This window comes from Drosophila gunungcola, chromosome 3R (genome assembly GCF_025200985.1).
Source record: "Drosophila gunungcola strain Sukarami chromosome 3R, Dgunungcola_SK_2, whole genome shotgun sequence".
Taxonomy (NCBI): domain Eukaryota; kingdom Metazoa; phylum Arthropoda; class Insecta; order Diptera; family Drosophilidae; genus Drosophila; species Drosophila gunungcola.
Window position 1 is genome coordinate 15,489,774 of NC_069139.1, and position 27,580 is coordinate 15,517,353.

Here is a 27,580-nt window from a genome sequence, read left to right on the forward strand (position 1 = left end):
TTTTATGTGTGACACTGGGTTGTGAACATCCAAAGGCATGGCCCCTTAAATAACATATTTGTTTTTACATCTATTCAAATATGAATTTGCCTTATTTTAACTTTGTTAAAACACTACTATACCTAAGAACATTATCTTTAACCAAAAGAAAATGTTAATAAACAATATTTCTATTATTTTTAGAAACAATATGAAAGTTGTCATTAAAGTTATTACTTTTCAATATGGAAAATTTGAAAATTGTCGTGAATTCATCATTTCTAATTTGTACTGTTCATTTCACACACAAAAGTATAGAAAAATAAAAATAATAAAAACAAGTTATTTGCCTTAAATCAACTTTCAAAAGCTTTCAAACCTTTCGGAAAATCATCATTCACTTATACCGAATGGTATTTGTTTTAAAAATGTTTTATTACACACTATCGTTCGAAACTTAAGTACAGTACAAACATCGATGGCAGCACTAAATACTAGGAGGTTAGTTTTGGAGTTCGGGAATTAGGATGGGAGGATCAGTTCCTTCGTGGGATATTAATACAGAGGACACCTACTTATATACAGGATAGCACGCACAGGAAGTCTTGTTCGGTTGGGTTCGCAACACTGTCGTACTGTCGTGGACATCTTTGGCTCGAAACTTGTGCAGCTAGCTCGCGATTTGAACCGCATTAGGATTTGAATGCCGCCTTAGGCATTGGCAGCACCCGTGGTGGCTCCACTGCTGCCCCCGGCATGGACACTACTGAACTTGCTGGCCACCGAAGCGGGCTGCAGCTGCGAGAACTGCGACAGATTGCTACCCCTGACGCTGGTGTACCGGATGGGTTGTACCCCGTAATCGCTGCCCTTGAGACGCCGGCGCACACAAGCCACAACGAATCCGATCACCAGACCGATCACCAGCACCACACTGGCAATGATGGCGGTGAGTATGATGTAGCGACGTCTCAGGAACCGCGGTGGTTCCTCCTCGACCTCACGATATTTCTTTGGTATCACCATCTTGCAGATCCGTTCGGCCGTCAAATTGGAGAGCACAGATCCGGCCAGAAGGTATGGCGTTTCACAGCGGGCCTCGGTTCCATCGGTTTCCCGTTCGATGTGCGCCAGGCCAGTTAGCTCCAGGGTCTTGAAGAGATCACAGCTGCAGTACCAGGGATTATCGACGATGTTCAAGCGGCGAAGGCGTGGCCAGGGTGCAGCACTGCTAGCATTGCTGCTGACATTTAGGGCCAATGTGGTCAATGCATTCCTGGACAAATCCAACTGCGACAAGTTCCGACTGCCCAGCAGATCGGCCATCTCCAAGCGCTCCAGTTTGGAATTCCTGGAGCAATCGAGTTGCTCCAAGGCCGACAATTTGAGGGCTCCCCATTCCACAATTCGCAGAGATGGCATGCCACTAATATTAAGACGTTTCAGCGACACCAAACCCTGAAAACTATTCTCTTTGAAGCTGGAAAAGGCATTTGCCGCCAGATTTAGTTGGACCAACGAGTTGGCCAACTGCTGGAGACTTGCTGGGACAACAGTGAACTCATTGCCGGAAACATCCAGAACACGGAGGCTCTGCAGCTTTGGGAAAAGCCCCGCTGGCAGAGACATCAAGCCATTGTGGGAGAGATCCATGCGTTCCAGAGTGGCCACTGAGGCCACGGCCGCTGTGGTGGCTTCATCCAGGACAGCCAGTTTGTTGTAGGCCAGATTCAACTTGGTCAAGTGGGGCGTATGCTCAAAGAGTCGTCGATCCAGGCGAGCTATTCGATTGTGACTCAAGTCCAGATCTCGCAAACCGATCGGTTCGTAGCGAGTGTTGCGGAAGGGACCTCTGAAGAGATCCGGCACCAGGGCATCGTCGGACAGCTCGTTCCAGCTGAGATAAAGTGCCTCCACATTGGGCACGTCCATGAACAGCGGAGTCTGCAGCTCCTGCAGACCACAGTGGCGGCAGGAGAGGGTTAGGCTGGCATTCGTGGCCGGCAGCTGTTGGAGTAGTCTAATGCGATTGCCCGAGAAGGAGGCCACAATCTCCGAAGAGGCTCCGGCCGCCATCGCCTGGCTACCGAACTCCTCCGGCCATCGGGCCAGGATGTGCTCGAAACTCCTCACCGAGCAGTCCAGGTCGAAGTGCGTCCGGTGGCCACTGTCCTGGCTGCTCAGGCATAGGCACGTCTGGCAGATATTGGTCACTGGCTGGTAAGGAATGTCCTCGTGCTGGCCCCTAACTCCAGTGGCCAGGAGCAGTACCGTTCCCGCAAGAAGCTGCAATAGGAAAAGGTTGATTAATTTTTATCTAACAATAACATTACAAAAGGAAATATATTATTTCATTAGTAAAATTTGTTTTAAATCGAACCAAATATATTTAAATTATATCAATTGAGCTGAAGCACCAATTAAAACATTTTATCAAGTGTCATTAAATAAGCATTGATTTTAAAGATTTAATTCTGTGAAGGCATTAAGGTACACCAAAATATATTTCATCTAAATACAGATGTTTTCCGTTTGCATTGAAATATTCCGTAATATATGATAATAAACAAATGTTTTCATTAATATATTTTTTAGCACAATCTGAAAGTTCTTAAATAGACCGACGTATCTACTACAAATCTTGGTACCATCTTATGTACATACATATTTATAATTATATACCTTCAAATATATTGTATCAATATTAAATTTTCGATAATAATTATGTATTTGGAGATTGGACAGGCGTTTGACCTTTGAGTATGAAATATTCTTTGTATTTTTTGTGGACAAGTAAATAATGAGTTATAAAAAGGAAAGACATTCGAGAGTGCTGATTAGCCTATTGATAAAAGTTTTCCCCGAAAACAACCTGAGTAATTTGCACGTGCGTTTGTTGTCCCTTGAAAAAATAGCTATAGCTTTCATTGTGCTGACCATGGAACGGGCTATCATATGTCTGCTTCTGATTTTCAGACGATTCTCGTATGTCACGATTCTACCTAAATACAAGTGTTCAGACAGACAAAACTACTGCCAACGACCAGTAAGTTTGGCGACATATATTTATATTGCTAAAATCAAGAGGCCTTAAAGCTGAGACACGTTAGTTTTATTTCTTTAAAAGGAATGCCTTATCAGTAATTTAATTTGCTAATTACCTACATACAACTGATTGCATACTATACTAACAAAGTTCAAATGTATGACAGGGTTAGAGTAAACAATCTTTTTACTCAACATAAAAAAAATACAAAATCCATCGTTTGTGGGTCAGTATAGAGAACAATTCTTGATGTCATGATAGGTAACTTTATTACGTCGCCAATAACAATAACAATATGTTTCACTTTAAGGCATTTTGGAATAGATGAATTCAATAAAGATAATGATGAGAATATTAATCCGGTTAATTTATAGATGCTTCTAATGTTGGTTGGCCTCCGTAATCTTTAAGATTTGATCCTCGTCGAGGACCCTAAACATCATTAAATCAAGTATTATGTCCTCGGCTTTGGCAATCAAACAAAAGGAATAAGCGATTTCGGCCATTTTTCTCCACCGTTCTCCACTCTTCTTCATATTTTTTAAGGTTTTGAAAAATATTGTGATTGGTATCCGTGCTATTGTTCGTTGCAAGCGTCTCGAAAAGGGGAAACCAATTTTTGAGAAAACATTTCCAACTTGTTTCTATGAAGGAAAACTCAAAACTGAAGGTTAGCACATATTTTGCTCGTGTTTTAATTGAGAACTCAAACCTAGAAGGTTAATACTTGCAAAACAATCGTGACTCATTTGATTGATTCATATAATATTTGATAACCTATGACATCCTATATTCTTCTGGGGTAAATTGGGGAAATGCATAAGAGAGGACACAATGTGCTTCATTAAAAGGTCTCCCCAACGTTTAACACTTTCAGGGAAGAGCTCCATTGGAAGTACTCTCTGAACCCACTATCTGGGCCAAAAGTATGTGCGATAAGATAACGATATTGTTTTGGAAAGGCTGAAATATGTACTCACCAAAATCAGATATTTGTGCTTCATTGTGGTATAGGTTTCGGTGTTCACTTTTCACTTTAGCCTTCAAAAAGGCCTAATAACTTTATTTGTAGAATTTGTTTTTCTTTTAAGTTCACTTTTCGTATTTAATTTTTTGTGTTTTTTCTTGTAATTGTTTTTAAAATTGTATCTCGCAGCACTGAACGATCAGACTGCTTTCCCTCGGAGTATAGAACTATATAAATGATTCAAGCCGCCGTGGACTGTTGGCATTATTTGTTTTGATTAGATATCGGCGGAGAGAGAATGAGAGTATCTCTTCGATTCGCCGTGCCTCTCGCCGCTCTCTTCTTTGGGGTCTTGACTCTCCGATTCTCTCGGAGGGGTTTATCTGATCTGAACGATCAATTAAGTAAAAGTGAATTCTAATTGAGTCATCTACTGTCTTTGGACTCTCCCAACCCCTTTCTTCCTCTCTTTCATTCCCTCTTCCTCTTTGCAAGGTCGTTTACGTTGCTTTTCTTGCTTTCATCGTCAGCCAATTTTTAATGGCTAATGGTTATATCTGGCTAAAGTGCAATCCAAACATTTAACAAAATATACAGTCCAACACCCCATAACCGAATTTATTGTGATTCTATCTAACTATATAAAATTGTATTTAATAATCATTACTGCTAGCAGAAATAAAAGATTTTTTAAAACAACATTTTATACATATATATTGTGCTTTAAAACAAATATAGATAAAAACTTGAGAGAATAACTCTAGTATTTTTGTTAAACATGAAATTTTATGAAATTTCTTTAAAAAATACTGATATTCCAAAATTTGACGTTCAAATTTTAAACACCGTTCTGAACACCAAATTATGTATATTTTTCTTTCGAGCTACAGACGTTGGACTGTATTTTTTAGCTTGGCGTAGATTATCCTGAGATAAGATAACACTTTGTCTCCCGATGTGGCAACAAATGGCGTTGGAGACCGAAAAACCGAGCATTCTACCCGTTGACTCAACTGTGGGGCTGGTTCTCAATCCGACTTTTGATTCAATGGCCGATGGGGCCAATTATATGCGATCGCAATTGCAAGTGTCACTTGGTTCCATTGAACTTGCTGACGCCTGGAGTCGAGAATCGAGAATCGAGAGCAAATAATGGGGAATCGAGAATTGAGAATTGAGCTGTTCGCAGCTGCCGTCGATGAGAAAGGCAAACAAGAAATGTTTGTGACTCTGGAATTGGTTGCATAAACAAAACACAGACCACAAAACACTGTGGCCGATCGGACAGAAGGACGGACGGGGCAAACCGACCAGAGCCAGACCAATGCTGCCCAGACTCTGTGACTCACGACCGTATTGGAGGCAAGTACAGTAGGGACACGGCTTATCGGTCCAAAAAAAGATAAGATCTAATGTAACCTTTTTAGGTTTATTAGATACATTTTAGAAAGTTTTATGTTTTAATAAATGAACAAGTTAAAGTATTTTTTTAGTATGTAAAGAAATTAAGAAACATTTTATTTAATTGGGTTAAGTTTAACTGGGTTAAATTAAATTGAATAGTTCTTAATTTCTTTACATATTACAAAAAGTACTTTAACTTGACTGAAAATGCATTGTTCAACTTTTTTTAAAATTTTCAAAATCAACCTAAAAAATTTTCCGAAACATATAATATTAATGTTAAACTAATCTGTGAAATTTGAGAGCAAAAAGGCCAAAGTTTAAACTTCAAAAGTATACAGCATCAAAATTACTAAGAAAATCACTAATTTTTAAGTAGAAGTTGACTTTATGGTCACATTGGTAACTATAATCCCGATAACACATTCTAAGAGAACTCCTTATCCGTTATCTACTGTAGCCGTTCTCTCAAGAGATTTGATCTCTGTCGCCTCTCCTCCAATTGGTTTTCTTTCAAGAAGCCGCAGGGGGAGGTGGACTGGGAGGGAGTGCATCCATGGCAGGGGCAGGGTTCCCTGTGCTTACTAGTCGTTAGTCTGTGTTTAATTTAATGATTAAGCCTTTTTGCATATTCCGTGAACTGCACGCGACCCAACCGCATACACAATTAAAATAAACGCACGACGAGTGCAAATGAAACCCGTTTGTGTGGCTGCGGTTACTGGCGATGTTGCTGGTGTTGCACTTTTGCAGCTGCTTGGGCGAGAATGATGCTCATCCTCGTCTCAGAAAACACGCTCGAAGGCTGAAACCGAAAGCGGAAACCCTGCGAAGAACGATCTCTACCTGCCCGCCGCTCGAATCGAACTGAAAACTGAACAAAAACTGAAACCAGAAATTTGCTGCTGAATCGAGATTCCCGTTCCCGTTCCCACAAAATGGACACAGTGCTCCCCCCCGAAAAGGAAAACCGGTCGGGGGCTCACTGGCCGAATTTGAAAGCGAGACTGTGGCACATTGTTTATGCCACACAGTGCTTTTTGATGGGGGCAATATTAATGGCTGGCAGCTGCACTTCTCCAAATGTCAACCGGAAATGGGAGCCAACTTGAGCCCACAAGTCGTGCCGCAATCATTTCCTTGGCGGCAATTACAAACGAGCGTCGGTAGTTAGAAACAAACATTTATACGAAACAAGGTAACCGAAAAAGTGAGCCTATCTAGAATGCATATAGTAGTCGATGGCCGTGGAGAAGGCGGCGAATCCCAGTCCGCCGATGACGCCCGCTTTGATGCCAGCCCGCAGCCCAATCAGTCCGCCGGTGATGCCTCCGGCGTAGGTGCCATTCTTCCAGTCCGTCACTCCTCGATGCTGCAGTATCAGAAAAGGATAAATCATTTATAAACTTATTCTCTGTTTTATCTCTGTGAACAGGTGGACTCACACTCTCGATGGTGCACTCTACGGCGGAGAATACACATCCGATCAGCGCGAAATTCTTCGCATACGAGTGGGTGGTGGCCCGCATTTCACGGAATACCTCTCGGGCCGTCTGCTTTTTCTCATTCGCAAAGGGATCGGCCATGCTGGGATTCACGGAGGCGCTGAACAAGCCCAAGGCTGCTCCCAAACCGTAGCCTGCAAAGAGAATCGGATTTATTGTAGGTTTAGAAATTTACATGATTTTTTAAATATTTATATTTAGACAATGGAACAAGAAACTTGGCTCAGGAATTATACATATTTAGTAGGAGTATAATTTATGGGTATCCTTTGATGATTGGCCAAAAAGTGGTTCAAGTAACTTTTTATTAGAATTTACAATTAATTAGTTTTTAAATGTTAAATTGTAATTTTTAAAATGATTCTTGAGAACCTCAAAACTACCAATCAACATTTTGTTTTTCTAAAAAAAAATGTTTTATTTATAACAATAATAAAATTAACTTAACTCAATCCAAAAAAAAATGTTACAAATAAAACTTTTTTTATATAATTATAAACACAGTCAATGTAACAATAAGCTCAATACAACAAAAAAAAAGGTTTATCAAATAAACGAGAACTCTTAAATATGCTTTTGCTTTTTTTTTAAGTTAAAAGTATTCTTTACAAAAGCAAGAGTAAAAATATAGCAACCTATTGTTTTGAAAGCTTCTTTTGTGGTAGAAAAATCTTAAACTGAATTAAGCTAATTGTTATACCCTTAATGGGTTGTCAAGGGATAAAGAAATATGGGATAGATTGGAACCCACCCATCACACAGGCCATGGCGCACTTGAAGCCGCAGCTCTCCACCGCCGTCTCTATGTACTTCTCCTCGTTGGTCTTGATCTTGACCGGGCCGTTGCTCTTGGGGATTACGATGTTCTCGCGGTAGTGCTGCATGTTGCCCACGTACTGCATGGCCATCTTGTCCAGATCCGCATCGCCAAACATCCTGGGCGCCGGAGCCGCCGACTCATTGTTCCCCACGTTGGGCAGCATGGACATCTCTGCCAAGGCGATTCTAGCGGGATTTCGATTCAGGAAAGTGGATTTTGAAACGAATCAAGCGTGTGTTGTGTAAAAAAAACCCAAATTATTATCACACAGCCGAACAGCTGTTTGGCAGGGCTGCATCATCGCAGCTTCAGTTCGATAGCGATAGGCAGAAAAATACCAAAAATGATTATTGATTATCGATGAAATCTGTTATTGGCGGGGAAGTCCCTTTTGTAAATCTATTCAAGTTCGTTTACAACAAACGAAAAGCACACTTCTTTCACTTGATCAATTAAACTAATTGTCATTTCGTTTTACACTGATTTCTGACATAGTTTAGTCCTACTCAAAAAAAAAAAAAATAAAAGCAGTACCAAGGATCAATCCTCAACAATTACATAAGATGCACACAAATTTATTTTTGTCTTATAGTGAAAATAGAAAATTACAAATGGAGCGCAATTAAGTAAGACGGCGTATCGAAATACTGGACTTGCGCTTCTCGTGCTCCACATTGTAAAGGGTTTTGGTCAGCTCGGCACTGGTCTTCTTCATGGCCTGAATGTGGCTGCGCCGTGCCTTGATGTCGGCCACGCACTGGTCGTAGTCGTACATCAGGGCCACCTTGAAGAGCAGCCCGCCCTTGGCCTCCAGCTTGGCGCGCTTGGTCTTCAGCTTGGCGTGCTCCAATTGGAGCCGGGTCAGCTCCTGGCGCAGCCGGTTCCGCCGCTCGAACCGAACGTCGTACTCGCTCCTGGCCGTCTTCAGCATATAGGCGATCATGTCCCGCTTCTCCCGGACGCACGTCTCCTCGATCATCGACTTCTTGTAGTTTGACTGCATGACCGAAACATCCTTGCACTTTTCTGCAAAGTGTTTTGTTATTAATATTGTGCATTTTAATTGAAACAAGGTATACATATGCGTGAAGCTTATTTTTTTGTTGTAAATTTAACATGTTTTCTTTGCAATGTTTATACTTTCAAATAACTTTAAATGTAGATTTCAAATTTTATATTTTTAGGCACGTTTTTAATTTACTTCTATAATTTAGTCTGTGAATTTGTGGTCAAATGTTATTAAATTTGTTTCTTTTTATAAAAGTATGTATTTAATCAAAATACATATATATTTTATCACACAACTCACCCTCTAGTTGTTTGCCCAATTGAATAATGGATTCGTTGGCGCACAGCATTTGAGAAATTGTTAAAGTGTCGGTGATCTTCTCAAAATTCGTTACTTTCTGTGGGGGATAGATAAACATTATGTTATGGTCTAACCATTTAAACTCTTAGCTGAAAATGATGTAAGGAAAATTACAAAAATGTTATTCTGAAGGAGTATGATCAAAGAATCTTTAGAAATAATATAATATTATTAATAAAGATTATTTGTGTATTGATTTCAAAAACAGATCTCCCTTAAAGAAGATAAAATCGGTTTGTTGCTGTACCTGCCACATCATCGTAGATGCCAAGATCATTTTTACACACCCACCTCATCGACAAATGCCAGGTTGTGCAGGTTCAGGTTGAGTTCGTGGCGCTTCTCGCTGACCTGGTTGCGCAGATCCTGCATGCGCCTGAGATCGTTGTCCAGGGCGCGCTTCAGCCGATCCATGTCCCGCCGGATGAGGGTCTTGCGCATGAATCCCTCCAGGCGCTGCTCCTCGTTGAAGGCGAGCCTGGCCAGCGAGTTGAGCTCCAGCATCGCGCGTGACACGGTGTGGCCATGCTTGATCTTGACCATCTTCACCCGCTCCACCAGGCTGTCGACCTGGTTGAGCGTGTGGCTATAACGCGAGAACTCCTGAAAGGCATCCTCTGGCGGCAGCACCTGGAAATTGTTGAACTTGCGAATGCGTCGAAAGTATTCGCAGACGGCATTGTTTATCAAGGAGTTCTGGTGCCTCTCGCAATTGTATTCGTCCACCAGGCGTTGCAGTTCCACCAGCATCTTGCCCTTGTCCAGTTTCAGCTCCCTGTTCCTGTCGTTGTTCTCCACATTGGCCACCACGGTGGCGATTAGATTCTCCAGGAAATCGGCAGTGAGGCGATACCAGAAGGGCTCCTCGATCGGGATCGTCACTTCCGGCTGCGCATCGACATCCGCTGCCACGGCCACGGCGAACATGGCCATGGTGTCCACTTCGTCACCGATGACCACCTGCTTGGCCCCCGGACCCAGTTCCTCGGGCAGGTCGTCCAACATTACCGAGCCGTCGCTTTCCTCATCGGACTCGGCCACCGCCACCGCAGCAGTGCTGTCATCTCTACTGGAACTCGAAGATTTCGACTCGCCTTCTTCCGCATTTTCCGTGCCCTCACCAAAGTGACCGGCGTCCGGTGAGCTGTACGACTTTTTCTGGACATCGGCCAGAGGTTCGGGCTCGGGCTCCGATTGCGGCTCCGGATCGAGCGATATGTCCGAGATGCTGGGCAGGCTTTCGAACTCGCGAAGAAACTCCGTCTTCAGGGACATTCCCAGCCTGGGCCGGGGCGTTTCCACGCTGGCGACCGACTCCACGTCGTCCTCAAACTGCTCCATCTCCTCATCCGGAGATGGAACCTTTTCGTTGAGGATGAGCTTTATGTCTTCGAAGTCATCGGCGGACTCTTCGCCACCGGACTCCAACGATTGGTACACCTGGACGGAATCTCTTTGATAGTTCTCCTTTGGCTCGTCATCCTGCTCCTCATCCAGCTTAGCAGGAGTTGCCGGAGTCGCCGGAGTGGTCGGCAGAGTAGCTGCCTTGTCCTTCTCGAGCATTTTCTTCACCTTTAAAAGCTTCTCGCGCTTTCGATCATCGGAGGGTACGAGACCCTGGGGCTTGGCCAGAGCTTGGTCCCCTTCCTCTGGGATTTCACCATCGATGCCCGGCTCCACCGTCTCCCCTTCATCGCCTTCAGAAACGTCTCCCGTAACCGCTGCATGGTCGCTCTCTTCCTGGCCTTGTGCTGCCTCCTCAGCAACCGTGGCCACCATTTGGGAAAAGTCCTCTCCAGCTGAAGCCTCCTCGACAGGAACTTCTGGCGGTACCTGCTCGGGGGGATTCTCAGCCATCTCTGTATGCTTAAATTCGTGGAAATTATGTCTTAGAAATTATATTTATATAACTGCTTCTGGGTTTTTCTTTGTGAAGTCTGCTTTGTCTGACTAAAACTATTGTTTGCTGCCTGATACGAAGGTCAAGGACTGCCTGGGCTCGTCTTATATAATAATACATTTTATTGCTATCACAAGTTAATCATACACATACATATACCGTCGGAGAAAACAAACGAAAATTGAAGGGATCTGTTATGGAATTGAATGCAAGCTCTATCTTTGGCCAATTGGGGACGGCAAGTCGCTAGTTGAAGGCGTAGAGCAGCAGCAAGATCACACAGAAGCCGATCACCGCGCCCAGAATCAGGGAATCGCGCCGCTTTTTGATATTGATGCGCTGAATGAGACTGTAAAAATACAGAAAATTATAATTCGTTGTTAATAATGGATAATACACATATTTGATATTTCATTGTCAATTGAAATGTAAGGTCTTAATTTATCTAAATTTATAAATAAATAAAAACGAGAGTCGTTTTTAAAGATTTTGACAGCGTAATAAATTTAAAAAATACATGTTTATGGCATTTGAGAAAACTCTGCATAAGCCCTAAGCTAATTTACTTTTAGAAAAATCAACTTCTACTGAAAGACTGACTGAAAACTAAAACATTATTTTAGGGTGAATACATCTAGGGAATCGTATGAAAGTTTTCTATCCAATCTAGCCAATACCAACCCCTTGATTCTCACCTGGAAATCAGTGGGAAACGATTGGAGATGTCGTTAAAACGGGTCTGCAGCCGCTTGAAGGCCTGTCGCTGGGCGTGCAGATGGTCACGCGTCTCGATGGCGATGTTGATCTGGTCGTTCACCAGGTGACTGGCGCTGCTCAGGTGGCCGCTCTCCTTCAGGTACATTTCCCGCCGACTCAGGCCCGAGATGGAGGGACTGCCGGAGCTGGTGGCCAACCCAGAGCCACGGAGCAGCTCCTCGCGCTCGATGCGCATCGTGTGGTTGGCGCAGATCTTGTTGAACTCCTGCCGATAGCCCTGCAGGATTTCCCGATGCCTCTGCAGCGTGTGCATGGCGGCAGCTCCCGAGGCGGGTAAGTCCGACATGGACTCGTTTAGCGACGATAACTGGAATTAAAATACCTTTTTTAAAGAACACACAAGTTTCACTACGGAATAAGACTTTCTAAAACTAATAGACATAATTATTTAGTAACCTATTTATTTGTTTTTGTTTTTAATATGGTCCGAATCTTTTACTAACTATTTACTATTCACTATTTTCTGATGAAAAATCTCGGGCATTAACATTTTGATGATTCATTAATTACTGTGGCGTAGTAAATGTTGGTTGCAGTAAATATTTATCATTACAGTTATCTGATTATGTAATTTTTTTCAGTTCACCAGGAAATTATTGATATACATGTATTCTAATTTATATATATATATTTTTTTTAATTATTAATTGTAAAAGCGAACTAAATACGCAAATTTAGAATCTGATTTGTGTATGAGATAATTTATAAAAAAAAAGTTACAATTAGTTTCTATTTCCTCTACTCAAGATGATCAAATAGGTAAACATTATAAAATATGGGTTGGATATTCAAACTTTCAAAAGGTTGCTAAAAGGAAACTAGAAAATGGCTCTTATACGTGCTTGAATAAAATATGTATAAATTTAACGAAGATAAGGTTTTGTATGATAATGGTCGTGGACATATCAAAGAGATCTGTTAAATGGAACGCAGCTATAAAAACAAAGTTTTAAAGGAAACTTGTTTTCCTGTTTTTCGGGACTACATGAAATTGTCAATTGACCGTAGTTTGGTTAACCAAATCCTCCTATTTGCGTTTAATCCCTGTTACACCCTTATGGTCAATGGCATGTCCAACCTTCTCTAGCATCTGCTCGATCTCCTCCGACAGCGAATCAAAGACGTGCTCGCCCAGGAGCGGTGATGTGTCCACGCCCCCTAGGGCTCCGCTGCCGCCGCCTCCGCTGCCTGCTCCGATTTTGCTGAATGCCACCAGCTTGAGGTCGATCTCGTTCTCCAGACTCCTCGCCTGCTTCCGCAGCACTGTATGGGGGGTTGGGAGGAGGAATAATACAAGGGTAAAATAACCAGGTGCACCTATAGCTCACCATCGTAGCTGGATCCTCCCATTTGTCCAAAATATTTTTCCTTTATTTGTTCGACTTTCGTGTGGCAATCAGTGTGACCAGACCAGGCGGAGGCGAACTGGACGGAGATGGCCATTTCTCTCAGAAACCCGCTAGACTTAGCTATATTGGAAAATAATCAGGATTCTTAGATGATAACTTTCTATGAACTACACTGAGTGATTTTTTAAAGAATATGAGAAATGCTAGAGCCTAATTTGTAATATTTCGCCTTTTTAATTATGTTGAAGAATTTTATATCTGAATTTTATTGTTATCGACCAGAAAAATTACTTATACTTATGGCAACTGCGGAATGGTTTGCCTAAAACAGCAAGAGCACTCAATGATGGATGCATATTTTGTATATTTTAAATTTGTGTTTGTTTATACTTTCACAAAATATGCTGTTGCGGCCCCTTTGTGGACAGGCCTTCACTGATAAACAACTCTGGTCACACTGTCACGCACAGCGTTTGTTGCCGGCGATTTGATTTGTAAAGTTTGTTTAGTTATTTATTACGCTCACTAAAGCATCATGACGCAGGCAACAGGTGATGCACGTGTACCCGATGAGGAAAGCGATCTGCTGCAGATAAAGCCGCTGTAAGAAAGACTGGATTTCAGTTGCATAAACATTCAAAAAGTAATCCGGAAAATGTGCTTCATATTTCAGAGGTGCTGGTCAGGAAGTGGGGCGCTCCTGCATCATGCTGGAGTTCAAGGGCAAGAAGATCATGCTGGACTGCGGAATCCATCCCGGATTGTCCGGCATGGATGCCCTGCCCTATGTGGATCTGATAGAAGCGGATGAAATCGATCTGCTGTTCATTTCACAGTGGGTATTGGCAGGATTTCGATGGATATCTCAGTTTTAATGGGCAATCCTTTTGCTTTGCAGTTTCCATTTGGATCACTGTGGCGCATTGCCCTGGTTCCTGATGAAGACCAGCTTCAAGGGGCGCTGCTTTATGACCCACGCCACCAAAGCCATCTACCGCTGGATGCTGTCCGATTACATCAAGATCAGCAATATATCCACCGAGCAAATGCTCTACACCGAAGCCGATCTGGAGGCCTCAATGGAGAAGATCGAGACTATCAATTTCCACGAGGAGCGCGACGTAATGGGCGTGCGCTTTTGCGCCTATAATGCCGGCCATGTTCTGGGAGCTGCCATGTTCATGATAGAGATAGCTGGCATCAAAATCTTGTACACCGGGGATTTCTCACGCCAGGAGGATCGGCATTTGATGGCCGCCGAGGTGCCGCCCATGAAGCCGGATGTCCTGATCACGGAGTCCACCTATGGCACTCACATCCACGAAAAGCGCGAGGATCGCGAGAACCGTTTTACCTCGCTGGTGCAGAAAATCGTCCAGCAGGGCGGCCGATGTCTGATCCCAGTGTTTGCCTTGGGTCGTGCCCAGGAGCTGCTGCTTATTCTGGATGAATTCTGGTCGCAGAACCCCGATCTGCACGAGATTCCCATCTACTATGCCTCCTCGCTGGCCAAAAAGTGCATGGCCGTGTACCAGACCTACATCAATGCCATGAACGATCGCATTCGACGGCAGATAGCCGTGAACAATCCCTTTGTTTTCCGGCACATTTCCAACCTGAAGGGTATCGATCACTTCGAGGACATAGGTCCCTGTGTGATCATGGCCTCGCCCGGTATGATGCAGTCGGGATTATCGCGAGAGCTCTTCGAGAGCTGGTGCACGGATCCCAAGAACGGCGTGATAATCGCCGGTTATTGCGTGGAGGGAACTCTGGCCAAAACCATACTCTCCGAGCCGGAGGAGATCACCACATTGTCGGGCCAGAAGCTGCCGCTCAACATGTCCGTTGATTACATATCGTTTTCGGCTCACACGGACTACCAGCAGACCAGCGAGTTCATCCGCCTGCTGAAGCCCACGCATGTGGTGCTTGTTCATGGCGAGCAGAATGAGATGTCGCGTCTCAAGCTGGCCCTGCAGCGGGAATACGAAGCGGACGCCAGCACAGACATCAAGTTTTATAACCCGCGTAACACACACGCCGTGGATTTGTATTTCCGTGGCGAGAAGACCGCCAAGGTGATGGGAAGCCTGGCTGCCAAGAACTCGGAGGTGGGAAGCAAACTCTCCGGCGTTCTGGTTAAACGCGACTTCAAGTACCACCTCCTAGCTCCCTCCGATCTAGGCAGTAAGTAATTTGTGTGACATTTCCTTTGCAATAGTATTGATTCCAATTGAAACTGTAATTCGCAGAATACACGGACATGAGCATGTCAGTGGTCACCCAGCGACAGTCTATTCCCTGGGGCAGCTCGCTAACCACTCTAGAACTCCTTCTGGACCGCATTGGAGCCGGATGCGTGGAGGTGGTGGAGGCAGAGCGCAAGCTTCGGGTCTTTGGCTGCATCGAGCTGACTGTGGAACAGAAGATCATCGTGATGGAATGGCAGGCGACGCACGTGAATGATGTGTACGCGGATGCCGTGCTCGCCTGCATCATGCAATCGGAGTTGGGTGGAACGAATCTTAAAGGCGCCACTAAGCAAACCAAGTCGGAGGACTCGCGCTTCCGGGAGTGCCTCATCGAGACCCTGCAGGACACCTTCGGCGATAGTTGTGTGCCCAAGATGTTCAAGGGCGATCTGCTGCCAGTGACAGTCAGCGGCAAACGGGCGGAAATCAACTTGGAAACATTGGTGAGTGCTAGGCACTCCTATATTAAAATAATATGTATAAATCGAACTTATTTCGAGTTCAAGTTTAACTTTTACAAGGAAGTTTGATTTACACGAGAGAAACATGATTAATTTATTTATTTAAAATTAAATTATCCATTATTTTCAGTCCGTCCACTGCGCCGAGGACGATGTTCTGCGGCAGATGCTCAACACGACGGTGCAGAAGCTGCACCAGACCCTAGTCTCCGCCCACTGAACACCACAGACATTCCGCCAAATAAATCTCCGTGTGTGAGAATGTTCTTTTTATTGATTGATTCAAATTGAAAATAATATAGTAAGCATGATCGAAGTGGCCATTTGCCGATAATGTAAGCTGGAGTGAAACTAACGCTGAGTGCTCTTTGCGATTTGCTCCTTGAGCATGAGGATGCTGGCCCGTTGCTCCGAGGGCAGCTGGGCGATCTGCTCGTCGGACAGCTGCAGCACCTGCATGATGAGGGCGGCCTTCTCCTGGTCGGAGGCATCGGAGGGCAGGACTCCGTGGGCGCCCAGTCTGCTCTGCAACTGCTGAGCGGCCGCCTGTTGCTGCTGCGTTGGAGGCGGCGCCTGGGGAATGCCCTGCGGCGGTGCCTGCTGCTGAGGACCAGGTCCAGCCCTTAGCCGAGGATCCATGGGCCGCTGGCGCGGATCGCTGGGATAGGGAGCGGGAGGCGCCTGCGGCGGACCTTGCTGCTGCTGGGGGGGCATCTGGGCACGCGCCCGGGGATCCATCAGCGGCGGAGGCACCGGATTGGGCAAACCGCCCCGCAGATCCTGATCCATTCCGCGCGCCATCATCCTGGGGTCCAGCGGCATGGGTCCACCGGGCACCATGCGCAAATCTATATCGTTGGGGTGGACATTTGATGGAAAACCGGGTCCGGGAACGGGCATCGGTGGCTGGGGAGCCTGCTGCTGCTGCTGGGGAATCTGCACCTGCTGCTGCTGCGGAATCTGTTGCTGCTGCTGCTGGCCCATCATGGAGATGTTGCCTGGTCCCTGGTGCGGATTGCCACCCAGGACGGGCGGCATTTGGTTGGCCTTGAAGAGCATGCCCAGCGCCTGCTGCGGATCCACGATCCGCATGACCACCATGGCCTGGAGCAGGGCGTAGGCCAGCTGGGGATTGAGCATGAGCATCTGGCGCGCTTCGGAAGGATTGCTCACGATGCAGAGCTTCATCTGCTTCATCAGCTCGTACATCTGCTCCGGCGGCAAAGAGGCCACCGTCTTGGTGATCAGCTCGGGGGCATCCTCGGGCTCGCAGGGCTCTCCGTAGGGGTTCTCCACCTGGGGGCCCTGCAGCAGCTGCTGCATCTCCATGCGCGATTTCTCCGTACAGGCGTTGTCCACGCGGAGTGTTCTGCCGCCGATTTCGTAGCCATTCAGGTTCCGCATGGCGCTCAATGCCGTCTCCTGGTCCTTGTACTCGCAAAAGCCGAAACCCTTGGGTTTGCCACTTTCCCGATCGAAGACGAGTCTGGGAGGAGCGGGGTGTAGGGTTAGTTTAAAGATTTATCGAAGTTTATCCGCGAAAAACTTACTTGAGCGACAGCACCGGTCCCACTTCGCTGAAAATCTCCTTCAGTTTCTCCTCGGTTGCCTCGTAGGGTATGTTCCCCACAAAAACCGACCGCATGGACTTGTCCATAATGCTCTGCTCCTGTGCCTTATCTGCCATATTTGCTGTTTACTATTATTTAATGCACAAATCCTTGTGAATCTTAGCAAACGTTGACAAATCTGTCTAAAACTCAAATTTCCCTGCGTTGCGGCTTGCTGCTTCTTCTTTTTCCCACCGAAAATTTCCCTCTTCCAGGGCTGCTAATAAAATACCACTGCTCCCAGTGTTGGCAAGTTCCGGCAGCCCGCATACGTTTTGCAGCACTCCAACGCCTGGTGTTGTAATTTTTCTTGTCGCAAGGTGAAAACGATTTAAACGGTTTATGCTAGTGAAAAGTGCAGCAAAATGATCGAATTGCACACCAAAGTGTAGACGAAATTGGCGTTTACTCGAATTCGCCGCGGTAGTAGTGAAAAAACGGCCCAAAGTGCATGAAAAACGTGCCTGAAAATTTTACTTTGTGTGTAGCCACACGCACTCCAACACACACTCGCTCACACACACAGACAGAGGGAGATAAACGCAGCGATGGCCTCGCAGTCGCACTCGCACATATAAAAAGCTCGCTTGTATATTGTATATTAAAAGAAGGAGCGCACAAAGCAGAAGACGAGAGGAAAGATTTCTGTGTCATTGAACGAAAGAAAGAGAAAGACAAGGAGAGGAAGGAGCCGCAAAATCCTACTCCTCTTCCAGCGGCCGCAGGTGCACACTTTTTCCAAGGATATCCCTCTCTTATTCGTTCTCTCTCTGCCTCGATCGATACTGGTAATTAGCTGGCGTCCTCTCTTTGGAAGTGTCATTCCATTCCATTTCATGGACGAAAACGAAATCGATGGCGAACAAAAGCGGAAATATGTGCATTTTTAAATTGTGTGTGTCTGAAATTATGTGAATAATTCGCAGAAAAAGGAAAATGGTACAATAAGTGGCAAGATCAGCGACATTTACGCGCACACACACACGCATAGGCACACTGGAAAAAATACTCGCTGCAAAATGGAACTTTTGGAACATAATGCATCCGCACGCACTTTGTGCTCTTCTTTTTTTGGGCTGTCTGTGTGCATGTGGGTGTTGTGTGTGCGTGGTGTGTGTAACCTTTGCAAAGGAAAAATCAATAGCAACAGACGTAGACATTTGTTTGCCTCTGTTTATGTGCAGCCCTCACATTGTCCTTCGTCCTTAACACAAAGAGCAACCCTTGCAGAGCCCAAGTTCAGATGGTCAAATCCAAATCCCAAAAAAAAGCCAGCAAATATTGTGCTTCAGACTATAAATAAAAGCAAAAGTTCTTGCTAAAGGCTGGAAAAAACAGAGAAACAGGGGAACGACCAACAACTCATCAGCGGGCTGGGTCGTTGCCTCTTTTTTCCGATTCTTCCTGCGACTCTGGTGAAAAAAGTTGCTCTAGAAGTTGTCTCACTCATCTGTGGCCGGCATTCCAATCCGCCACTTCCACTGCTCACACCTGGAAGTTGATTTCCTCTTCTCGGTTCCTTCTGAGTCCTCCAAGCAGGTCCTTTTAACATTAAATCTTAGTAATAGTAATGAGGGATTAAAGTTTATAATTTAATCTACATTTAAAAGACAAATTTTATAAAAATGATGAATTTGATTTTATAACTACCCCCAAATTACTAATTACGCAGAATTGATTTTTTTTTGGAATCGGTAAATAATTAACTCAAACTGCCTTCAGCTTTTTAAAAACTGAAGGTTTTGCTTATCGATTCCTATTCTTAAAACTACTTAAAACGTGTTTAATGGTTTCCAACGAAACAAATTAGAAAAATTTTTAATTTTTTTCGCCTTTGCCGATTAATTGTTTTCTTTAATAAACACTTACTTTTTTTACTTTCTAACAGAACGTTAAATCAATTTGAAAAACTTATGATTGTAAAATATGTTTAAAGTGCTAAGTGGTGTGAGTTCTTTGATTTTTTATCGATCCTCTCCGAGTTACGATTGTTGAGTTCTTTTCTAAAACTTCACCCTTCCATTAAGCTTGATTTGTTCGAAAAAAGCCACGTTTCTAAAGATTACGCTGCACGCATTCCGCGGACAACCGATCCGTTGGATCGCCGGACGGCGAATTCTTCGCATATCTGGTATCGTCTTACCCAAGGCGCTGATATCGGAGCGCGGATTGAGCCACACGGCCTGGCACCAAGACTTCTGGCACCAACATTCTGACTTTCCTTCTGTTCTTCATTGCAGCTCGACCGCGTCGAATCAGGGGATTGAGCAAGATGGACGCCAAGCTAAGGGGATGCCAAGTAGTTTTATGACTCTGAGTGGCAGCCAAGCCAGCCATCCGTCGCACTAGAAAGCTAGAAGCCGGGCTCCCAGAGAAAGGAGCAGGAGCAGCCAGTGAGCAGGAGTAGGAGCAGGAGTAGCCAGGAACCAGGAGCCAGGAGCCACAGATAGAACAATCTAAAGCCGTAATCATGGTCGACAACAGCGTTCAGTGCCCCGTGTGCACTTTGTACCTGCATGCGGGCATGAATCTCTCCGATCACTTGGAGACCCATCCCAAGGAGCAGGTGATCAAGGCGCTGGTGCAGATGACGATCGTCGGGAGCGGTGGCAACAGCATGGGCAGTGTTCTGGCTGCCGCCATGTTGGCAGGAGGAACTGGAGGTGGTTCCGGTGGTGGTAATGGTGGTGCCGAAGCAAGTGCGGCTGATGAGAAGCCAGCTGTTTTACAATTGCCATCTGCTGGCGATATCAAACCAGTTGTGGCCCAAACCATATCAGCAGCAACAGTAACAGCAGCGCCAGCGCCTGTGGTGCCGCTAGCACCACCACCGCTCTCCTCATCCCTCGTGGCAGCCTGCTCCAGCGGAGCCGCCTCCTCCTCCTCCACATCCGCATCCACATCCAGCTCCACACCCACCTCCCCCTCCGCAAGCAGCAGCAACAGCAGCAAACCGAGCAATCCACCGATGAAAGCACTGAAATGCGCACCGCCCACGACTGAGGCGCGAGCCAACACATCCGCACATCCCACCACGAACAGCGTGTCCACTGTGTACCAGCCTGCGCAGGTCACTCCGGATTATCGCTTCAACCAGCAGCAACAGCAGCAGCCACAGACGACGGGCTTTGGGCGTGGTGTCAACGGCTCAACAGCGACGCTGGTGATACCACAGGTGCCACAGCAGCACTTCCTCGCCAGTCATCAGCAGCAGGCTCACTTTGCCCATCAGCAGCAGCCCCCGCAGCAACAGCAGCATCAACAGCAACAGCAGCCTGCCCTAAAGTTCAGCTACGCCACAGCTTTGCCCCCACCTCCGCCGCTGCAGGTGAGTTACAAGGGCTGAAACGGATGCAACTGTCTCCAGGGAATTCTAATGAATTGCATTTCACTTGGGCAGTCCTTCAACATATATTGTTTGCCTGAACTACTCACCACTTCCAAAACAATAATGCAAGCTGAGAATTGGTTAAACAAAATCTGTTTAATTTCTTTACTTTAGGCTTAACATTAAGATAGCATCAAGACAAAACCTTATCTAAGAGTTCATCTTAACCAACGGTCACTTATCTGGGCTTCCTAAAACAGTTTAAATTTCATATGAGTTGCATTTAATAGTTAAAAGATTAAATATCAATTAAAGATTGATTTATAATTGTATTTAATAAGTTGGCCTTCTATTAAAATTACTCCTGACCTTGTGTGCCTTTGCATCCTGATTTGGACTTGATCTATTTGTATTCTACAACTCACATTTTCTTGCAGTTGTTTACGCAGCAACAGCAGACGGCTGCTGCATCGCAGGTGCAGCAGCAGCAGCAGCAGCAACAGCAATCGCACCAGAAACCACCTCCCGCCTACGGAGCCGCCATCAGTCAAATACGATCTCAGCACAACCAAAACAAGCAGCAGCCACAGTCTCAAAACGTGGCGGTGCACCACAACCTAGCCCTGGCACCACCGACGACAGCAGCGGCTTCAAACCCACTTGCAACAGCCACTGCAACTGCAACTGCAACTGGCAAGCAGCTCAGTAAGCCGCTAGCGGAAGTGTTCCTGAATCCCCCACCACCGCCGCCGGCACAGCAGCAGGCGCAGGTCCACAATTTGGTACAGCATCAGGCGAATCAAAATCAGCACCATCAGCATCCGCATCCGCACCAGCAGCACCAGCAGCAGCAGCAGCAGCAAAACCATCCGCTGGCCACATCGTCCTCCGCCAGGTTGCAACAGCACCACCAGCAGTCGCCCAGCTTGCAGGCTTACGGATCTGCAGTCAGCAGTAGTTGCAGCTCCTCCAACAACCCCTCCACCTCGGGATCTGGCCTTCGGGTCAATCGTCAGACAAACTCCCCGTTTGGAGCCCTGCTCAATGCTGCGGCTGCTGTGGCTTGTGCCTCGCCAGCTTCCTCCACCGCCTCTTCGTCGGTGCTGCGCTTTGCGGAGTCGCCGGTGGCACACTACCTGGAGCGCGAGAACGGAGACTTTATTGTCCAGGAGACGCCCAAGCATATTGTGGAGTGTGTGGAGAAGGAGGACGGCGAATTCTCCGTGATCGAGCGCATTTACCAATCCCCGCCGAGTGTCCTGCACATACACGATGACGACGAGGACGAAGAGGATGATGAGGACGAGGAGGACGACCACGAGGCTCCGCCGGAGGAGGAGGACGGCGACGATGAGCGGGAGGAGAACAGTCACAGTCGGAATATAAGCAAGACAACGAAGAAGGCTCGCAAGACCAAGCCGAAGCGGAGCTCCAAGCGCGTCTCGGACGAGGAGGAGTTCATGAGCCTCAGCAGCGGATGCGAAAGTGAGCTGGAGGGGGAGCGTAAGCAGGAGCAGCCGAGCACGGCGACACCGCTACCGCCTCCGCTTTGCACAGCTCCTTCAACGAGCACTGCTGGGGCTTTCACTTCCTCCTCCAACCAAGCGGATAATCATTCCAATTCCGCCTCGAACTCCAACTCCGCCTCCAATTCCAACTCGATCACCACGACAAAGTCCAAGAAGAATCGAATCACAGTGCTCAGCGATGTGCCGCTCAATATGAATGAGTATCTAGATTTGATGGGCAACATCGTGGCCTCCAGTCGCATTGGTGCGGGTCGTCCCTTTGCCGCTGTGGCCCCCATACCACTCGTGAAGGTGGAGAAGGAGGAACCCCTCGATGACTACGACAACGTGCCAGTGGCAGTGGCAGTGGCAGCGCAGCAGCTGGAGCAAAAGCCTAGCCTGGAGCACGGCACCACCAGCGTGATTCGCATGGCAAGCACGGCTGCTTCCGCAACGACCTCCGCAACGTCGGCCAGTGGCCTGTCTGCGGAGGATCTCACCCAGTCGCCGCCCGTGAAGGTCGAGGTGGAGGCCACCACCACACTGCTGCCGCAGCGCTTCACCACTCCCGCCCAGCAGCGCGGCCCCAAGAAATTAGTCATCAAACCAAAAGCGACGGCGACGACAACGAAAAAGACTGACACCCCATCTTCCTCCAGCAGCAACCCATCCATATCAAGAGATTTGGTGCAGGTGAAGAGTGAGACCCAGGAGGCGCCAGCGCCTAGCAGTAGCAGCAGCAGCAGCATTCTGGAGAAGCACCTGACCGCCAGTCGCAAGCTGATGCACCATCACTCGGCGGTAAACGACGACGATGCCCGGGTGCTGTTGGAGTTTGCAAACTCAAAGCAGCCGCCACCGCTGGCCGCTTGCAGCACCACGTTCGTGGTGAACGCCAGTGCCGGATTCCCCTCGGCGGGATCGGTCTTTGCCAGCAGCAGCAGCAGTAGCGGATGCCCCAAAGTGGCGGCCAAGCCGGGCGAGGAGTACATCCTGCCGGACAACAACATGGATGTGGATGAGATTGTGATATCCTCGTCGTCTTCCTACACCTCCTCAGCGGCCCAAGTGCAGCCCACGCTGCAGCCGCCGGACTTTAACTTTCTGTACCACCAGACCACGACCACGGCCACGACGGCCACCTACTTCAATCCCTTCTCCAGGCAGCAGCACCACCATCACCCGCAGCACCAGCATCCGCAGCATGGGGTGAGCGATGCCACCAATGCGGCCACCCTGGCCTCGTCGTCCAGTAATTCCATGGATCACGACTCCATGAATGCAACATTCCGCGTGGCCAAGACCCAGTCGCTGCAGTCGTGGTACCAGCAGGAGCCGGAGCAGGAGCTCGACGCCCAGAACCAGGGGGGAGCGGAGTCGGGCACAGGGACACCCTCCAATCAGAGCCAGGATGTGGTCAGCCACCAGCCCACCAACTTCAATGCCGCTTTGGCGGCCGTCGATTGCTGCAGCGTTGCCCTGGACGAGGATGCAAAGTATCTGGATCTGGACGCCTGCAAGCGGGAGCAGCTGAGCAGCAGCAGTAACCTGCCCTCGGCCTCCGCATCCACCACGTCGTCCTCGTTCGCCGGCGCTGGAACGGAGAGCAGCTTGGTGGGTGGCCTGAACATCCGCACCGACGAGAAGATGCCCGCCAAGGGTGAAATCTCCGAACAGGAGAGCAACTGCGACATTGAGAACTCCTGGAGCGAATCGGTAAGTGATCAGTACATTGATTCTAATTCTAGGCTGAATACTGAAATCACACACTCCTTTCCCAACAGGTTTATGGGGATATTTCGCAGCGGTATTTCAGGAACCAGTTCTCTGGAGGCTACAACCCCGACTGGCGACAGGATTACTACCCGGCTCAGGATCTCAGCGCCCAGCAAAGGGAGCAAAAACGGTTAGTCCAGTTTCAGCCAATTTGGTTGGGAATGCATGTCTATCTGTAGAAAAATTGTTAAGATTTTGGTTGATTTTTAAAAACAGCTTCCCTTAATTAAATTTTGCTTATTTTAAATTAAAATCCAAAGAAAAACGACACTGAAATTGTAAAATCTTTTAAACATTTACAGTTTCGAGTTCAATGCGGTTGATGATGAGGCCTCCTCCAGCTCCAGAAAGAGTCCTCTAATGGAAGGCGGTGTCGTAACTGCCGCCACCTCCTCCACATCCGCGTCATCGGCTATGCTGGCGGGTCCACCAATAGCTTCGACATCTCGGGCTGCCGCAGAGGCGGCAGCGGAGGCGGCTGCTCTCGCCCAGCGGAAACCACAGCGGCGCAAGCTCTACAAGTGTCCGCACTGCGAGGCGATCTTCGAGAAGCTCAAAGAGCGCAATGCGCACATGATTGGCGAGCACAACTACGTCCGCCAGAACCGGCGGCTCATCTGCACTCAGCCGCAGGTGAGCGCCTCGATGCTGCCGCCCCAGCATCAGGTGATCCTGCAGGCGGGCGAGGGTCTGCAGGAGGACTCCAAGGATGGCATTGTCAAGATAAAGCAGGAGCAGTGCCAGGAGAAGCATGATGTTGAGCATATGCACTCCCATGCCGACTTGCTGTCGGATGTCAAGGACTCCGAGCTGCTGGGCATCGGGGGCGATGGGGACGGGGATGTGGATGGCGACATCAAGCCACCCAGCCAGCTGGATGAGAAGCCCACGCTACCGCCGCTGGCCATGACAACGCCGGCCGCCAAGCTGGCTGCCCTGTATCGCATGCTCATCGCCTACAACGAGTCCAAGCTCGGTCAGGAGCGCAACAATCTCAGCGAGCTGGAGCAGAAGGCCATGGAGAAGTCGATCTTTCTGTGCTACGTCTGTCGCACCGACTTCCCGTCCGTAAAGCTCTACGACGCCCATCTCACCGAGCATCCGGCCGAGTGTTTCACCTGCGGCAAGAAGTTCTACCGCTGGAAGAACTTCTCGTTGCATCTGAAGCGACACTTGGGATGGAAGGAGTTCGGATGCTACGTTTGCGACAAGAAGTTCGTGGTGCGCAGCGCCCTTGTCGAGCACATGCGTATGCATACGGGCCAGACGCCGCTTAAGTGCAAGATATGCGGTGAGTTTAGTAAATAGTTTGTTGGGTCCATAAGTATTCAAGCCTGTAATGCTCTAGATGGTTTGACAAGCCTACAGTTGTCTTAAGAACACTTATCGACTCATACTTAAATACATTTATGTAGAAGCGTACCTTAACTGATAACTTTCTTGCAAAACACAGGCAAAAAGTTCAAGCGCTACTCGAATCTGACGCAACACCGCAAGCGGCACACCAAGATGATGGTGCGCAAAAAGGAGTACGTTTGCCACTGCGGCGAGGTGCTGCCCTCGAAGGCGCGCTTCCTGTGGCACAAGGAGACGCACGACCTGAAGCCCAAGTGCTGTCCCTACTGCTGCGATCGGTTCGTGCACGCCAACTCGCTGCGCCGTCACATCCGGCTGGCGCACTCCGACAAGTTCGACTACGCCGAGCCGATGGAGTGTCCCATGTGCAAGCAGATATTCGCCAAGACGTCCATCAAGGCGCACATGGCGACGCACTCGACGGAGCCGCAGTACGACTGCGCCATCTGCAGCAAGAGCTTCTCCACCAAATGGAATCTCAAGATCCACTCGTGGGTGCACGCCAACCGGACGGCCAAGCCCTTCAAGTGCGAGTACTGCCCGAAGGCGTTTGTGCGGGAGCTGGACTTCAAGAACCACATCAACGCACACAAGCAGATCAAGCCGTACACGTGCGAGTATTGTGGCTGCAAGTTCATCCGCAAGTACAACTACATGAGGCACCGGCGCGAGCATCATGGCACCAAGAAGTTCACATGCGACCAGTGCGACAAGTCCTTCCATCGACACTACTATCTGATCGAGCACCGGCGCATGCACACCGGCGAGCGGCCGTTCACCTGCACCATCTGCGGCAAGAGCTCCACCACGAAGACCAACCACAACAAGCATCTGAAGATCCACCACTCGCGAGATCCCTTCACTGTGGAGGCCTAAGGGGGCTCAGCAGCAACGGGCTTGGAAATCGAACTAAAGTTTAATATAATCATTACCTAGGTAGTTGTTCATGACTCTTCTCTGTGTGTACTGTGTGTCTGTGGTTCAAACAACAAAACAAAACAAAACAAACAAATTAGTATTACTTATCGAACTATATATTTAGTTTACATACGCGATTGCCAACTCTTGTTGAAAAAGCAAACAAGAAACCATTATCACAATAATTACATTTTACTAATCATACATTTTGGATGTGGTTTAAGAACGTAGCTAAATGTGAATGTGAAACCCCGTTCTCTTCCTCCCGATTCGAATTGGAATTCGCGTCAACCGCTTTAATCCCGTTTAGGTTTTAGTTTTAAAAACTCTTTTAGTGAAATGGCATACCTAGTTCAGTGCAATATACATCGATTAATTACCATATGCCGCTATACTTTTCATTTCTCTAGTTTAGTTTAGTTCGCATTAAGTTTATTCATTTATCTATCTATGTGTAGGAAAGCATACTAGTTTAATATAAGTTAGCCTCAATTGGTTTTAAAATTTCGAGCACATTCTAAGCGAAGGACACATACACAGAAAACGATCACCCATCTAACAACTTGTTATATAATTTGTATTTTTCTAATTGAAGAGAAAACTCTTTGCCAGCAATCGAACGTAAGCGAACACAACTGTCATATTGGATAAACAATTTCGATGTACGTAGCATATTTTCCATTTATAGTAGTTGCAACTTCTCTAGGCTATTTTAAAAGATTGTTTTAATGGTTTAATGCAGCAATTAGTTAAAATTCCTAGCATTAAGTGAACACAACATTAAGTATAAATGAAATTTCACAATACATGCATATGCATACATGCATCATAATAACGAAACAAACAAACAAATGAAAACAAAACAATTTTAAAATATTTACAACTTACAATACAAATTTCAATGAGAACTAATGGAAAGAATCCCATTCTATGGAGGAAATAAATTCAATTTATGGATAATTACAAAACAATTATTGCCTTTTATTGATTTTTTTACCGGACAAGTGAAAGGAAAAAAATTGATTTTCAGGTCAGTAAGTTCCGTGATAACAACAGATGTGAAAATTGGTATATAAAGTTGATTGGTTTGTATATTAAGTTGGTATGCAAAAAATTGATTATGTGTTAAATTTTATAATATAATTTTAAACACATTTTGTAGAAGCGTGGCCATTAAAAAGATTGTGTGAATTTCTAAATTTTGATAATGCGAATTCACATACCATTGAGAGCTGAGCGGTCGCAGAAGTTA

At 46.7% G+C, this 27,580-nt stretch overlaps 8 protein-coding genes across 15 annotated transcripts; 2 read left to right on the forward strand and 6 right to left on the reverse strand.

Annotated features, from left to right (window-relative positions):
- Positions 1 to 395: 395 nt before the first annotated feature.
- On the reverse strand, positions 396 to 6,241 carry LOC128252418 (insulin-like growth factor-binding protein complex acid labile subunit). Of its 5 annotated transcripts, none has more exons than XM_052980112.1 (3): positions 6,062 to 6,241; positions 4,006 to 4,219; positions 396 to 2,265 (listed from the first exon to the last, which is right to left on the reverse strand). In XM_052980112.1, exons 2-3 carry the CDS (start codon positions 4,027 to 4,029, stop codon positions 691 to 693), a joined length of 1,599 nt encoding a protein of 532 aa, XP_052836072.1. In that variant the 5' UTR covers positions 4,030 to 4,219; positions 6,062 to 6,241; the 3' UTR covers positions 396 to 690. The 5 variants fall into 5 exon arrangements, with proteins under 5 accessions (XP_052836072.1, XP_052836071.1, XP_052836073.1 ...); XM_052980111.1 differs by having other exon boundaries at positions 4,006 to 4,247; XM_052980113.1 differs by having other exon boundaries at positions 6,079 to 6,240.
- On the reverse strand, positions 3,278 to 3,915 carry LOC128251677 (uncharacterized). Its single transcript, XM_052978767.1, has 2 exons — positions 3,895 to 3,915; positions 3,278 to 3,669 (listed from the first exon to the last, which is right to left on the reverse strand). The coding sequence occupies exons 1-2, from the start codon at positions 3,913 to 3,915 to the stop codon at positions 3,406 to 3,408; spliced, it is 285 nt and encodes a 94-aa protein (XP_052834727.1). The 3' UTR covers positions 3,278 to 3,405.
- A 322-nt stretch (positions 6,242 to 6,563) lies between the features above and the next one.
- LOC128252419 (mitochondrial import inner membrane translocase subunit Tim22) lies at positions 6,564 to 8,040 on the reverse strand. The gene is made up of 3 exons (XM_052980114.1): positions 7,653 to 8,040; positions 6,842 to 7,035; positions 6,564 to 6,768 (listed from the first exon to the last, which is right to left on the reverse strand). Exons 1-3 carry the CDS (start codon positions 7,888 to 7,890, stop codon positions 6,613 to 6,615), a joined length of 588 nt encoding a protein of 195 aa, XP_052836074.1. The 5' UTR covers positions 7,891 to 8,040; the 3' UTR covers positions 6,564 to 6,612.
- A 240-nt stretch (positions 8,041 to 8,280) lies between these two features.
- LOC128265979 (uncharacterized) lies at positions 8,281 to 10,955 on the reverse strand. The gene is made up of 3 exons (XM_053002238.1): positions 9,382 to 10,955; positions 9,031 to 9,127; positions 8,281 to 8,747 (listed from the first exon to the last, which is right to left on the reverse strand). The coding sequence occupies exons 1-3, from the start codon at positions 10,945 to 10,947 to the stop codon at positions 8,344 to 8,346; spliced, it is 2,067 nt and encodes a 688-aa protein (XP_052858198.1). The 5' UTR covers positions 10,948 to 10,955; the 3' UTR covers positions 8,281 to 8,343.
- A 139-nt stretch (positions 10,956 to 11,094) lies between these two features.
- On the reverse strand, positions 11,095 to 13,251 carry LOC128265986 (Golgi SNAP receptor complex member 1). The gene is made up of 4 exons (XM_053002249.1): positions 13,096 to 13,251; positions 12,846 to 13,030; positions 11,686 to 12,074; positions 11,095 to 11,339 (listed from the first exon to the last, which is right to left on the reverse strand). The coding sequence occupies exons 1-4, from the start codon at positions 13,208 to 13,210 to the stop codon at positions 11,237 to 11,239; spliced, it is 792 nt and encodes a 263-aa protein (XP_052858209.1). The 5' UTR covers positions 13,211 to 13,251; the 3' UTR covers positions 11,095 to 11,236.
- A 304-nt stretch (positions 13,252 to 13,555) lies between these two features.
- Positions 13,556 to 16,166, forward strand: LOC128252407 (cleavage and polyadenylation specificity factor 73). The gene is made up of 5 exons (XM_052980091.1): positions 13,556 to 13,719; positions 13,790 to 13,951; positions 14,015 to 15,306; positions 15,372 to 15,814; positions 15,963 to 16,166. Exons 1-5 carry the CDS (start codon positions 13,652 to 13,654, stop codon positions 16,050 to 16,052), a joined length of 2,055 nt encoding a protein of 684 aa, XP_052836051.1. The 5' UTR covers positions 13,556 to 13,651; the 3' UTR covers positions 16,053 to 16,166.
- Positions 16,065 to 17,727, reverse strand: LOC128252408 (cleavage stimulation factor subunit 2 tau variant). Its single transcript, XM_052980093.1, has 2 exons — positions 17,383 to 17,727; positions 16,065 to 17,318 (listed from the first exon to the last, which is right to left on the reverse strand). Exons 1-2 carry the CDS (start codon positions 17,517 to 17,519, stop codon positions 16,184 to 16,186), a joined length of 1,272 nt encoding a protein of 423 aa, XP_052836053.1. The 5' UTR covers positions 17,520 to 17,727; the 3' UTR covers positions 16,065 to 16,183.
- On the forward strand, positions 17,647 to 27,299 carry LOC128252405 (uncharacterized). Of its 4 annotated transcripts, none has more exons than XM_052980088.1 (6): positions 17,647 to 17,762; positions 19,683 to 20,770; positions 21,208 to 23,994; positions 24,063 to 24,184; positions 24,357 to 25,345; positions 25,508 to 27,299. In XM_052980088.1, exons 2-6 carry the CDS (start codon positions 19,913 to 19,915, stop codon positions 26,284 to 26,286), a joined length of 5,535 nt encoding a protein of 1,844 aa, XP_052836048.1. In that variant the 5' UTR covers positions 17,647 to 17,762; positions 19,683 to 19,912; the 3' UTR covers positions 26,287 to 27,299. The 4 variants fall into 4 exon arrangements, with proteins under 4 accessions (XP_052836048.1, XP_052836047.1, XP_052836049.1 ...); XM_052980087.1 differs by lacking the exon at positions 17,647 to 17,762 and adding an exon at positions 17,769 to 18,230; XM_052980089.1 differs by lacking the exon at positions 17,647 to 17,762 and adding an exon at positions 17,769 to 18,167.
- Positions 27,300 to 27,580: the final 281 nt, after the last annotated feature.

Bases quoted from the DNA above. Each gene is read 5' to 3' on its own strand.
- LOC128251677 (XM_052978767.1), bottom strand. From the start codon at position 3,915: ATGGAGCTCTTCCCTGAAAGT. The intron at 3,670-3,894 runs GTTAAACGTTGG...TTTCCTTCATAG, and splicing joins TGGAGCTCTTCCCTGAAAGT to AAACAAGTTGGAAATGTTTT.
- LOC128252418 (XM_052980112.1), bottom strand. From the start codon at position 4,029: ATGAAGCACAAATATCTGATTTTG. The intron at 2,266-4,005 runs GTGAGTACATAT...TTCCTATTGCAG, and splicing joins AGCACAAATATCTGATTTTG to CTTCTTGCGGGAACGGTACT.
- LOC128252408 (XM_052980093.1), bottom strand. From the start codon at position 17,519: ATGGCAGATAAGGCACAGGAGCAGAGCATTATGGACAAGTCCATGCGG. The intron at 17,319-17,382 runs GTAAGTTTTTCG...CGCTCCTCCCAG, and splicing joins GGACCGGTGCTGTCGCTCAA to ACTCGTCTTCGATCGGGAAA.
- LOC128252419 (XM_052980114.1), bottom strand. From the start codon at position 7,890: ATGTCCATGCTGCCCAACGTGGGGAACAATGAGTCGGCGGCTCCGGCG. The intron at 7,036-7,652 runs GTGGGTTCCAAT...TTCTCTTTGCAG, and splicing joins CGCCATGGCCTGTGTGATGG to GCTACGGTTTGGGAGCAGCC. The intron at 6,769-6,841 runs GTGAGTCCACCT...CTGATACTGCAG, and splicing joins TAGAGTGCACCATCGAGAGT to CATCGAGGAGTGACGGACTG.
- LOC128252407 (XM_052980091.1), top strand. From the start codon at position 13,652: ATGACGCAGGCAACAGGTGATGCACGTGTACCCGATGAGGAAAGCGAT. The intron at 13,720-13,789 runs GTAAGAAAGACT...TTCATATTTCAG, and splicing joins CTGCTGCAGATAAAGCCGCT to AGGTGCTGGTCAGGAAGTGG. The intron at 15,307-15,371 runs GTAAGTAATTTG...TGTAATTCGCAG, and splicing joins AGCTCCCTCCGATCTAGGCA to AATACACGGACATGAGCATG.
- LOC128252405 (XM_052980088.1), top strand. From the start codon at position 19,913: ATGGTCGACAACAGCGTTCAGTGCCCCGTGTGCACTTTGTACCTGCAT. The intron at 20,771-21,207 runs GTGAGTTACAAG...ATTTTCTTGCAG, and splicing joins CCCCACCTCCGCCGCTGCAG to TTGTTTACGCAGCAACAGCA. The intron at 25,346-25,507 runs GTGAGTTTAGTA...TGCAAAACACAG, and splicing joins GCTTAAGTGCAAGATATGCG to GCAAAAAGTTCAAGCGCTAC.
- LOC128265979 (XM_053002238.1), bottom strand. From the start codon at position 10,947: ATGGCTGAGAATCCCCCCGAGCAGGTACCGCCAGAAGTTCCTGTCGAG. The intron at 9,128-9,381 runs GTGGGTGTGTAA...TATCCCCCACAG, and splicing joins ACCTGGCATTTGTCGATGAG to AAAGTAACGAATTTTGAGAA. The intron at 8,748-9,030 runs GTGAGTTGTGTG...AACACTTTGCAG, and splicing joins ATTGGGCAAACAACTAGAGG to AAAAGTGCAAGGATGTTTCG.
- LOC128265986 (XM_053002249.1), bottom strand. From the start codon at position 13,210: ATGGCCATCTCCGTCCAGTTCGCCTCCGCCTGGTCTGGTCACACTGAT. The intron at 12,075-12,845 runs GTTGGACATGCC...TTTTAATTCCAG, and splicing joins TCGAGCAGATGCTAGAGAAG to TTATCGTCGCTAAACGAGTC. The intron at 11,340-11,685 runs GTGAGAATCAAG...GTATTTTTACAG, and splicing joins CGTTTCCCACTGATTTCCAG to TCTCATTCAGCGCATCAATA.